At 32.9% G+C, this 12180-nt stretch overlaps 1 protein-coding gene across 3 annotated transcripts in view; it reads left to right on the forward strand.

Annotated features, from left to right (window-relative positions):
- LOC134243045 (neuronal acetylcholine receptor subunit alpha-10-like) overlaps positions 1-11433 on the forward strand; it is a 63919-nt gene extending 52486 nt beyond the window's left edge. For all 3 annotated transcript variants that reach the window (XM_062725265.1, XM_062725263.1, XM_062725266.1), the window contains 4 exons: positions 45-89; positions 9255-9364; positions 9453-9988; positions 10325-11433. In XM_062725265.1, coding sequence (XP_062581249.1) covers positions 45-89; positions 9255-9364; positions 9453-9988; positions 10325-10875 — 1242 coding nt within the window. In that variant the 3' untranslated portion in view covers positions 10876-11433. The remainder of the gene's footprint in view (positions 1-44; positions 90-9254; positions 9365-9452; positions 9989-10324) is intronic.
- Positions 11434-12180: the final 747 nt, after the last annotated feature.

The raw sequence follows: 12180 nt of genomic DNA on the forward strand, positions 1-12180 counted from the left end.
CATAATAAAAAAAAGACCAATGTTTTTTTTTTTTTTCGTTTTAGGACGAGGTCAACCAAGTGCTCACTACCAGTGTATGGTTAGAACAGGTAATCTTTCCATTTTATGTTTTCTAGAAGTGTATGATTAGAACAGGTACTCTATCCATTTTATGTTTTCTAGAAGTGTATGGTTAGAACAGGTACTCTATCCTTTTTATGTTTTTTAAAGGTGTTTGGTTAGAGCAGATAATCTATCCATTTTATCTTTTCTAGAATTGCATTTTTTATAACAGGTAATCTATCCATTTTATGCTTTCTTGTAATGTATGGTTAAAACAGGTAGTCTACCCATTCTGTGTTTTCTAGAAGTGTATGGTTAGAACTAGTAATCTACCCCCTCCCCCTTTGTTTTATAGAGGTGTATGATTAGTGCAGGTACTCTATCCATTTTATGTTTTCTAGGAGTGTATTATTGGAACAGGTAATCTATCCATTTTATGTTTTCTACAAGTGTATGGCGTATGGTTAGAACAGGTATTTATTTGTTTTATTTTTAAAGTTTATTTATTAATGGTAAGATCAAGTATATATTTTTTCTAGTTATGTATGGTTAAAGCAGGCATCACTGCATTTCATTTTGCCAGGGTCTGGTTAGAACAGGTACATCTATCCCTTCTGTTTTTATTGTTTCTTGGATATTGGTTAGAAAAACTTTTTTTTTCCTTTTTCACTCAATTTACGGTTCGAACATGTATCAATCCCTTATGGTGTACTACAAGTGTATTGTAAGAATTTTTAAACTTTCGGGAAAGCGAGGGGACATTAAATCTCATTCTGTCCGTTTGTCAGTCTGTCCTTCAAGAAACTTTGAATTTTGTCATCTGTTTTGAATGATTTAAGAAAGGGTTTTCAGATTTCACATGAACATTGCCTGTGAAAAACTATTTCCAAATTTGCAATGGTATTTTACTTCGTTACCTTGATTTATTGGTTATATCTTTTGAAAGAGAAAACACAGGGCTTTCATATTATGAAATTTTCATTAAAATATATTTCATATTATCTGTGTCAAGAATTTTCTAAATATACTTGTTTTACAGGTACCAACAAAATGAAAAGAAAGAGGGCGTATAAGACGTGCACAATCCCCCTCTCTGAGACAAAATATTTCTCAATTTTCAAAATTCACAGAAAAGTTATATTTTTCTAAAATCATGTTCTCAGTAATGTCATCTTCAAAACATTTTATCAATTTATTTTACTGAACGACTTATTATTTGATAAAACTATTTTTCAAAGTTGACCGTTGAGCATATTTAGTGGAAAATGGGTTTACTAGAGCTATAAAAAATGAATTTTGAACATGAATGGGTCAAGTCTCCATTCTTCATTAACGCTTAAATGATGGAAACGTAAATGCGAATTCCATTTCATTCGTCCAAAAAATGGAATCTGAACCCATTCTATATGAAAATCGAAAATTTCTGAAAAAATTTACGCTTCTACAAACCCGTTCATTTAAATCACACTGACAAACGTTGATAATGCATATATAGACTTCGTAGCGTAGTGGTTAAAGCAGTCGGTCTGCGCTACAGAGAGAGTTCGAATCATGCGTGAAGCTTTTTTTTTTTTTCTTTTTTTTTTCTTTTTTTTTTTTAACGTATCTTTAAAAACATGAGTGAAAAATAAATTATTAATAAAATAATAAAACAATGAAATACAGAATTAAATGTGAAAAAGATTATATAAACAATATAATTTTGAAAAATACATTTTTAAGAATTGAGAAATGTCTTTTCTCAAAGCGGGGGATTGTCCTTGCCTTGTACGCCTCCATTCTTTGATTCTTTTTGTTTTCTTTAACGTCTCCTTCTAGATTTTTTCAGGCATAATGAGACACCTCCACTTGCCGGTAGAAGACTGTATATTTGTGACCTATACTCGGCACCGAGGGTCATTGAGTAGTGATGGATCTTCTTCGTTCCAGCCCTACTGCGACATTGGACCTGCTCTAGAGTTGAGGAATACGAAGTTGATCCTTACGTCACAGGTTCGAATGCACAGCGGATGGTGACCAGTCCTTCAGATGTATAAACCGAGGTCCTTTGTCGCAGAAGGTGTTGGAAAGATCCCTCACTTCAATGACGCTGATTGCCAGATATAGGTATAAATTTGTAACCCTTCACTGGCAAGTGTTGGCGTCTCCTTATGAATGAAAAATCTTGACGTTGAACTAATTGAATGATGCCTATCACAAACCAAAGATACTGAAGTACATATTCATGTTTCCGGGTTTTCCTTCGATCACCCTGAAGCATTTGAAGTCTAAAACCACCAAAGAAGTTGAGTTTATATAATTTTTTACATTCTGAGACTTGCTTTGATCACTTTGAAATGTTTTCTTTGTGTCACTCAATTGTCAGGAAATATATATATACCTGACGTGATAACCGGTTTTATTACGTAAATAACTATCTTATCGAGGGATAAAATAAAAAGAGGGGAAATTATTTTAAGCCAAAGAAATGTTAACAAAATGAGAAAAAAAACATGGCGATAAACTTAACTCTAGAGAAAGTTCTAAAATTTTTGTGTAATCATTAAAAGATGTAACATTTTCACTTTTTTGCAATTAAATAAACACATTCGCCCAAAACAAATCCTAGGGTCAGGTTTTTGGCGACTTAAGATTAGCAGTTTATCATGATTTTATACCAGTTGTGAAATAAAAACCACGCTTTTCTTGTATTTGCATGGAAGCATTTTTTTTATTTGATACTGTTATCGAATTATTAAATTCTTGATTACATGTCGACCCATTTGAAAAGAATAAAAGTACACGTATTTTTTTTTATAATTATTAATATCTGTTTGATTTTTTTTACATAAAGAAATCCAATAAAATACTTTAAATACCTTAGATAGTGAAACTGTTTAATGGCCACGGCATAATCATAACCATGATATTTGATTAAATAATTATTATAAAACAAATAGGGCAAATGATCTGCTGCTCTTAAACAATTCATTTATAAAACATATTACAGTTGAATGTAACTCTATCTTTATAGAAAACAAAAAAATATGGCCTCAAAAACTAGACAGTAATAATGTCCATCATCTTATAAAATAAGAACTTTTTTTAAAATATAACAAAAAAACATATATTTTGAAGAGCAATACCTATTTCAATAAAATTTTGGACAACCTTGATCATTATTATTCATTAGAAGCATGCCTCGTTTTATACATAGTTCTAATACACGAGACTTGGTCAGACAATTTTGAGACATGGGGATCTTCCATCACGTATTTTTAAAAGGTCCTAAATATAGGAAACACCGATCCTTCAACTGGCTTCGGAATTTCATAAATATTATGAATTCTGTTGAAGATTAAGTCAGACAATGGACCAGATATGAAAAAGAAGACGTTGACACTTTGTCAGAATAGATTAAATGTATCAGATCCATGTTTAAAATCGCGTACTAAAAGATTGAGGGGCAATATGAAAACCATGTATCTTTCTGTATTTAATAAAATAAAATAAATAAAAATTAATAGTCCATAATCTTATACGTGAAAAGGTAAAAAAAAACAACTTGCTATATCCTTCAACTCGACATTTAGATATATCGAGGACGTATTTCAATCAACAATTGTTATTTTCCATTATTTATACAGAGAAAAATGACACAAAACTCAATATAGAATTTATATTTATTTATTGTGGCGAGTATTGGCCGTGGCACAGTACAAAATTGTGGGACGCCATTTCAATTGGGCGAACCCACCAAATTCAAACATCAACAATCTAACCGTCCCGGGTTAACCGCGGAGGGTCAGCACACATACAAACTGTTCAAATCAATCAATCAATCAATCATTCATTCAATCAATCAATAAGTCATATCTCAAATTCCAAATATCAAGCATATCAACTTATTTTATAAAATCTTGCATATCATATATCATTAATATCTCAAACTTCATAGATCAAACATCTCAAACTTCAAATATCAACATTTTTCATATTTCAAACCTGTACGATGTAGTACAGTTCTAAAGTATATATATTACTGTCACCAAGAGTAAGCTTATTAGCTTAGTTTACACTAGCATTAGCATTTCAACAAGGTGACAGTTTATTACAAGTTTCACACAAACATTCAGTTATCAGTTGACTTGGTGTGCGCAGACGCCACATGGCTGCAAGTTGGCACAGCTAGCAGTCACCCCACACATTGGGGGGAAGCAAAGCAAGTCAACTGGACCACAACCAATACTGCCAAGACCCCCCTTCCCAGCTAGATCCTTGCACATATCTTGATTCCTAGATGTGCATATCCTTCAGCAGACTTAGATTAAAGTATTTTGAATTTCCCTTAATTTAGAAAAGGTTTTACAACACATAAGGCAATCAAATCTTACCAAATGTGATGTATCTCACCTAGTTCCTCAATGCCTAATAAAGCTTTGTCTTGTAGAAACTTACCTGTCTATTAATTTCCTTCTAAATGTCTGAGCAACCTTGCAATGCTCTTTACCACCATAATTTTTCGTTTCTCCATTATTCAAGGCAAGTTAGACGTAAATGGTTGTAGTTAATCAAAATTAAAGATCTGGGTTTTTTTAAAACCAAATAGGGGGAGTTTCACTCAAGAGAACTACCTATATCATAATTCCTGTTTAAAAATTGCTAGGAAAGCCATGTCCTGCTGTTTGAAAAAAACAAATTTTATATCTCCGAAGACGACTCATTCACTCTCTAATTAGCCAATTGAAGCAGAGCAATTTGAAATTCTTAATCATATTCAATTACAAGAAGGTACAGCACTATTTAGTGATGGTTACAAATGCCTGTAAAAGACAATACTATCATTTTGGAAGCATACTGGTCTTGTTTAATGATATTCCTACAAAAGATACATTAGCTGAAACATGTAACAAATTTACTAGAATTCCAATTTGTATATCATACTTACCAGTTAAGCTGCCAGGAAGATATTTGGCACCTTATAGATGCCATTTTCAAACTAGGATTTTTTGGCTGCAATTTCATTACCCATGCTTGCAATACTTGTGTACTTGACTAATCTTATTTATGTGCTAATTGACCAAGTCCCTTCCCTCTTACATAGATTCTTTCAATAAATATTATTAATGCCTGTGATACATGTATGTGCATCTGAGCTCTACCGCTCTATATGACCACGTTCTTCCACTGTGTAGCCCAAAATGCAAAGCAAAGTCTAAAATTCTTAAAGGTATAGATGTTTGATTATTAATTACATCAAATGGAAATATTTTATTTTATTTATTTATTTATTTATTATATGCAATGAACCTGAATACACGTATTACATGTACTGCTATCAATATGTGCTTGATCCTTCTTAATAGTATTTTTGATTAAAAAACATACACCAAGTGAAATTCGTTTTAAATGCAAGCCCAAGGGACAATGCGCAGTCCTAAGTTTTAAAGTCCGCATAATAAGAACAGAGTTACAAAATAAAAGCACCCTGTGAGGAACTTTAATAACCCAAACATCTTAAAAATGAAGTCAAATGCACATTCAAGGTTGAGCAATCTGTATAAAAATCCAAAAACATATAAACTTTCTGTGAGAACTCTTTTGAAAATTAATTGATACATTGTTAGGGATTTAAGGAACTTGCTTATTTGTGTCACTTCTTGTGTGTAAATATAACCAAATAGTTTAAATAAGTTTATTTGCAACATACATTCTGTTGCATTTATTATAAGTTAACTTGGATTCAGAAGTAATTGTAATTTAACTTGGTATTTCTAACACTGTTATATTAAGTAACCTGAACTGATCTGGAAGGTCATGTCTACCTACATCTCAAATACCCAATATCTCTACTGAAAGCTTTTCCTAGTCCCAAACGTTTAAGAAAATGAGATTTGACTATTCCTTTTTTGCTTTAATTATTAAAAACCAAAATATATTCATTTATAAATGATTACAAAACATTCTTGACATTTCTTGGATTACATATTGCAATTTCCAACCTTTCATTTCCACTTTATTGGATCAAAACAAAACTATCCTAGTAATTCCAGTCTTAGGCAATGGATGGTTTATGGTTATATATAAGTAATTTGTATTTTCCTTTTCATTCAAGAATTAATATGAATTGATACATTATGTTGTTTAACGATGAAGATGCCCCCCCCCCCCCTTCTCATTTTCACCTTTGTATTACTATATTTCAATGATCCTTTTGTTTCCAATTGAATAACTAGAAAATAGAATCAATGACCAGAAAGCTCCAACAAATACAGACTTGAGAAAGGCATTTTCCAGAGGATCATTGCTCCCCGACCCCAAATTTAGATCTCTTTTCTTCTTGAAGTCAACTATAATGAGTAGGATGCCCAATTTCAGTGTAAATCTATAAAATTTATGATACGCAATTGAACTTATCACTTGCCTTATAAATATCAGGGGCTTTCACAACATTAGATAGTAATATTTCATAAATACAAAGAACTAAACTCTAGGAAAATTAGGTGCATTTAAATATCTATCACAAAACTACTCTGGAAAAAGATATGTACTTCATTCTCCTTTTTATTTACATTCATCACAAACTTGAGATATATACTATGTCAGCCTGAAAAATGTAGGCATTAATGCCTAATAGTTTTGAGCCATGTTGAAATGCCTAACAGTTCTGAGTCATGCTGTAAGTAATGCCTAATAATTCTGAGCCATGTTGTAAGTAATGCGTAATAATAGTTCTGAGCCAGGTTGAGCCATGTTGTACGTCATGCCTAGTAGTTTTCAGCCATATTATCACAATGCCCCGTGGGGATCCGGGTTAGAATAGGTCCTCAGTACCCCCTTGCTTGTCGTAAAAGACGACTAAATGGGGCGGTCCTTCGGATGAGACCATATAAACCGAGGCCCCGTGTCGCAGCAGGTGTGGCACGATAAAGATCCCTCCCCGCCCAATGGCCATGAGTGCCGAGCATAGGCCCAAATTTGCAGCCCTTCACCGGCAATGGTGACGTCTCCTTATCAGTGAAATCAATCATAATGCCTAATTGTTCTGAGCCATATTTTAGATAATGCCTTAAGCCAAATAGTTCTTAGCCATGCTTTATGTAATGCCTAATATTCCTTGGATTAAAAGACTCACCAAATGCTATTCCTACAATCAAACAAAATGTTGCAACTGTTTACATTACATACCTGAATATCTATAAAAGAAAAATTGAATATAATCTCACAAATAGAAATTTAATGAAAATGTGCAATGGGTCTGAAACATTCTTCTTACGTTACATATGAAAAAATTAAGCTGCTGTATTATCTGCACCTAACATTAGTTTACAAGAGCATATCAAAACAATCTATTGGGTTATTTGACCGTAGTTTTAAACAAATTTCAGGCAACTGCAAGTCCTTATTTTTGAGAGATATCAATGTAAAATTTTATGATTTGAATGTAGATCTGCAGCTATTTTTGGGAGATTATTTTATTGCAACCTAATTTGTAGGATTTACTGGTTGTTATATTGAATTTCATTTTGTTTGCCGCTTGATTTCTGGTACTTAGATTTTTCCAGTTAGCCCCCCTCTTCTCTTTTAAAATTCTTTTTCAAAGTCATTTTTTCCCTCTAATCTTGAAAGTTAACATTTCTTAAACAAATAGTTATAGAAGCAACATCAAAAGCTATGCTGGCAGACATTGCTTATAATTTGGTGTCAATCTACAGTGGAAAAGACAATTCAAGTATACATGTATACACACTCAACTAATTAATGCAATACAAAGGTGATTGATGTACCTGATATACTGGACTGTTAATCTGTGATTATACTTATTTCAATGTCTGGTTTTCCAAACGATTTGAAGATAATTTTCAATACCTTTCTTTGACTTGCAGTCTTGTATTTGGGTCCATGTCCACGAGAAGCTCCGACCGAGTTTCCTTATTGTTGTTCACATGCATAGGGCCTATTCTAGTTTGCTTTTGCCGGGTTTCGAAGCAGTATGAAACAAAAAGAGAGTTATTAATGTTAATAACCAACATTACATCATCGTAAAACAATACAAAGGTATATGTAAAGATTTTTTAGTATAACCGCGTGCGCGTCGTCTGCTTTGTAAAGTGTTTGAATCCAATCTCATCCGTCATAATTAATGCACATCAATAGTAATAACAGCGTTAAAATGGTTGAGAACAATGTATAAATGAAAAATCATACAAATTTTAAAGTTACAAAACAAAATTTCATGTATTTTATTGCAAGCAATTGTTATGCGTCTTTACCTTCGAAAGGTTCAGGAGAAAGGAAATCAATGTGAAGATCAAACCCGACCTTTTATATACTACACTTGATGTGTCAACCGAACCCGACCCCTAAAAGCCAACGTTCAAATAACAAATACTTGGGACCTATAAACTAGTTTATAGGTCCCTTCAAATATACTTTTCTCGTAAAATAAAGGCATCTATTTTGTATACACAAATAGATGCTATTATTATGTCGATACGATATATCCCGTTGAACTTGAGATAAAAGATACCACAGAGTCTTACACATCTGTTTCTTATTTGGATATGTTACTTAAAGACGTTAATGGTAATCTAACAACCAAGATCTATGATAAACGTGATGACTTTAACATTTTAATCGTCAACTTCCCTTACTTGTGCAGCAATACCTTCGTCACCTGCATACGTGGTTTATTTCCTTCAGTTGATTCGATACGTAAGAGCGTGCTCCACGTATGTAAAGTTTCTAAAACGAGGTAAATTATTGACAAACAAGATTATCAATAGTGGGTATCCCCACTGAAAAGAAAGCAATACATATATTACATTCTACATATTGTATTTTTTTTTCTTTTTAATTTTCTGCATTGCGTTTTTCTGCCTATAAATTGCATTCCTGCGTGATGTAACATCACAATGCTTGTTCAACGTATGCACGATAAGGTGGTCAACAATCTTTTTTTGTAGCAATTTAAAACCAAGCAATATACATCCCTTTGTTAGTTGTTTGACCCTTTACATAGAGAATCGGTGATTGAGTGAACGGATAGACATGCAAGACGCACGACAATTCGGTTCCTCAGTGCAACCCTGTTCTGCAGGCGACACAAAAATGCTTCTACCATATCTATACTACTAGTATATGTACTATAATCAATAGCCAAATATACCTTAAAATATGTATTTAATATAAAGTATTCGTATTATCTGTAATTGTTTGTTTGCATACTACAGGAATGGCAAGATGAACGGTTAATTTGGGATCCCTCAGATTATAATGGACTTGAGACTTTGCGTATGCCTTGTGATAAAATCTGGCTTCCGGACATAGTATTGTATAATAGGTAACGTAAAAATGTCTACTATTATAATTTTTTTTTCTGATTTTGCAAGTATCTTACATTTTAAAATGCGAAACTTTCCATTTTTCAGCGCTGATGATTACACTTCTGGATATATGCAGAGTAAGGCAATGGTTCGTTATGATGGAAATGTCTTCTGGCCTCCTCCAGCCAAGTTCCGAAGCTCCTGTAAGATCGACATCACATTCTTTCCCTTTGACGACCAAATATGTAAGATGAAGTTTGGTTCCTGGACATATGATGGATTTCAAGTAGATATAACAAATAGAACGGCTCAGGTCGATCTGTCAAATTATGTCTACAGCGGGGAATGGGAACTCATCTCAATTTATGGAGTTCGAAACGAGGTCATATACCAGTGTTGTAATATTCCATACCCGGACGTGACGTTTACAATAATCATGCGCAGAAAGACGCTTTACTACTTGTTCAATATAATTTTCCCTTGTTTGTGGCTCACGATTCTGAGTTTACTTGGTTTCTGGCTGCCCCCTGACAGCGGAGAGAAGATCACCCTAGGCATTACGGTCTTACTCGCTTTCTCTGTGTTCATGCTACTAATTGCTGAAAATATGCCAGCCACATCTGAATTCGTTCCTTTGATTGGTAACTATCATTTCAAATAACGTCACTATAGTTTCATTGTAGGTATATATATTTAAAAGTCTTTCTGTGAAAAGTGCTTGGATACCTGTACAATTTAAATTGAGAATGCAGAAACTTTTGATAAAAATGTAGACAGCAAAAATGATTTATATGGATCGTAGAATTTCAATAAAGCGCGCGTTAATCTCATACGTTTAAAGTAAATGAAATCAGTGCATTTCAAGAAGAAAAAAAGATTTAAACAGAATAAAGATAATACCTATAATTTTAGACCAGTTTCAGTAATTCAAGAAGATATGCAGTGAGAGAAAAACTATTGTACACTTTATATTGCAGGTATTTATTTGACCGTGACGATGGGAATGACGTCATTATCCATTATTCTAACAGTGTTTGTTCTTCAGTTACATCACGTGGGCCCACATCAGCGACCAGTGCCAAGATGGCTGCGGTTTTTGTGTGTGGATATTTTATCAAGATTCATGTGTATGCGTCAGTCCCAGATTCCACAGCCTTTTGTCGACGAATTCCGCAAAGACGACATGTGTTTAACGACTTTTTTTGAAAACGTAGAAAATGGAAACACCACGAGTACATGTAATGGAAATTTGCAACAAAATTCCAATAACACAATAAATAATTACCAGAATGATAAATATCATATTGAAATGGATAAAGACAAAACACATCAGAAGATTACGAATCATTTAAAACTGTTAGTGGAGAAACAGGACTACGAAGAGAACCATCAGGGGATCGTACACGAGTGGCAGTTTGTCGCTCACGTGATGGACAGAGTTCTCTTCTGGATTTTTTTATTTGCTGCAGTTATATCATCTATATTAATTCTAGTTGTACAACCTTTATTAAAACCCCCACTACATTGAACGCCAAATATTTCATTTTCTTGCCATAAATATTCATTCACAAAGTAAAACGTACATAAGGCGCCATATTAAATAAACATTGAAAACTTTGAATTCGTTTTCTAAAGTTGATCTTAATGATCATTGCAAAAATTAACACATTTTAGATGTTCTGTCATGTTTAATAAATGATATGTATAATGTTACATAATTATTTTGCAGATTGAAAAAAACAGTAAAATTTTAAGCAATTTACTAGAACAAAAAAGTACAGTGTTACAGATTGAATTTGTGGTTTATTTTCTAATCGGTACATACTCAAGTATTTTTGTCAAAGATATGACATACCTAACATAATGCATGTATATCTCTTCATATTATATATAAAGGTATTATCATCTACTTAAACAGTTGTCATACTATCAGTAAAATTATCACATTCATGATCACTTGTTAATAGAAATTCGACTACTGTAATTAAAAAATGTGTTATTTTGTGTAATAAACTTTCAAATATAACATTATTTAGGTTTTCAAAACGTATTATCTGTAACCCTTTTGCGAGCACAGTTTGGACTAATGAAGGAATGGCTTTTTTATGAAAGGAGAGGGTAGAATTCCATAGGATCTGAATCTCCGTAATAGTGAAGGTGAGACAATTATATGGAATTCGTTATTAGGGAGTAGAATTTATTATATTAAATGAAAAATATATATTATTTCCTCAAACTGAATAAAAGTGCGAAGCACTTTTATGTTAAGTTTTATAAAATGTGAGTTTACACATCGATAAATTTTTCAAAATGAACATTTAATTCTTATAATTCCAATATCAAATTCTTAAAAATATTCAAATTATTTCTCTTTGAGGCCTCCATACAATCCGTTAGTTCTGGACGGCGTAGGAATACATTTTACCGCAAAGGAAAGCAATCGATATGAATTTCGAAAAATATTATTGTCAAAACAATCGATAAATAAACTTATAAAGACTTATCGTATTGTTTAAGTCAACAAATATTAATACAATTACTTAGTCCTTGACCATGGCCATATTGACATAAACGACAACTCTCATAGCGAAAGTTGCAGACCGACGACGCCTTCGATTTGCACTTGTTTGTTCAAAGATTGAGGAACAATATAGAAAGTAAATATGAATTTGATGCTTATAGGGCAAGAGTTTGAGGTACGTTTCTTTTTGTCTAAACGATACAAACTGAGTTGATTACTTCGTATTATGAACGTTGAGACAGCGATCTTTAAAATTCACACTCGTGATCGAACAGTGACATTAACATTTTTATGGCGTCCGTCAGCTGGGCA

The sequence above is a fragment of the Saccostrea cucullata genome, unplaced genomic scaffold (assembly GCF_032062105.1).
Source record: "Saccostrea cucullata isolate Sc308-1 unplaced genomic scaffold, CSIRO_AGI_Scuc_v1 ctg501, whole genome shotgun sequence".
Lineage (NCBI taxonomy): Eukaryota > Metazoa > Mollusca > Bivalvia > Ostreida > Ostreidae > Saccostrea > Saccostrea cuccullata.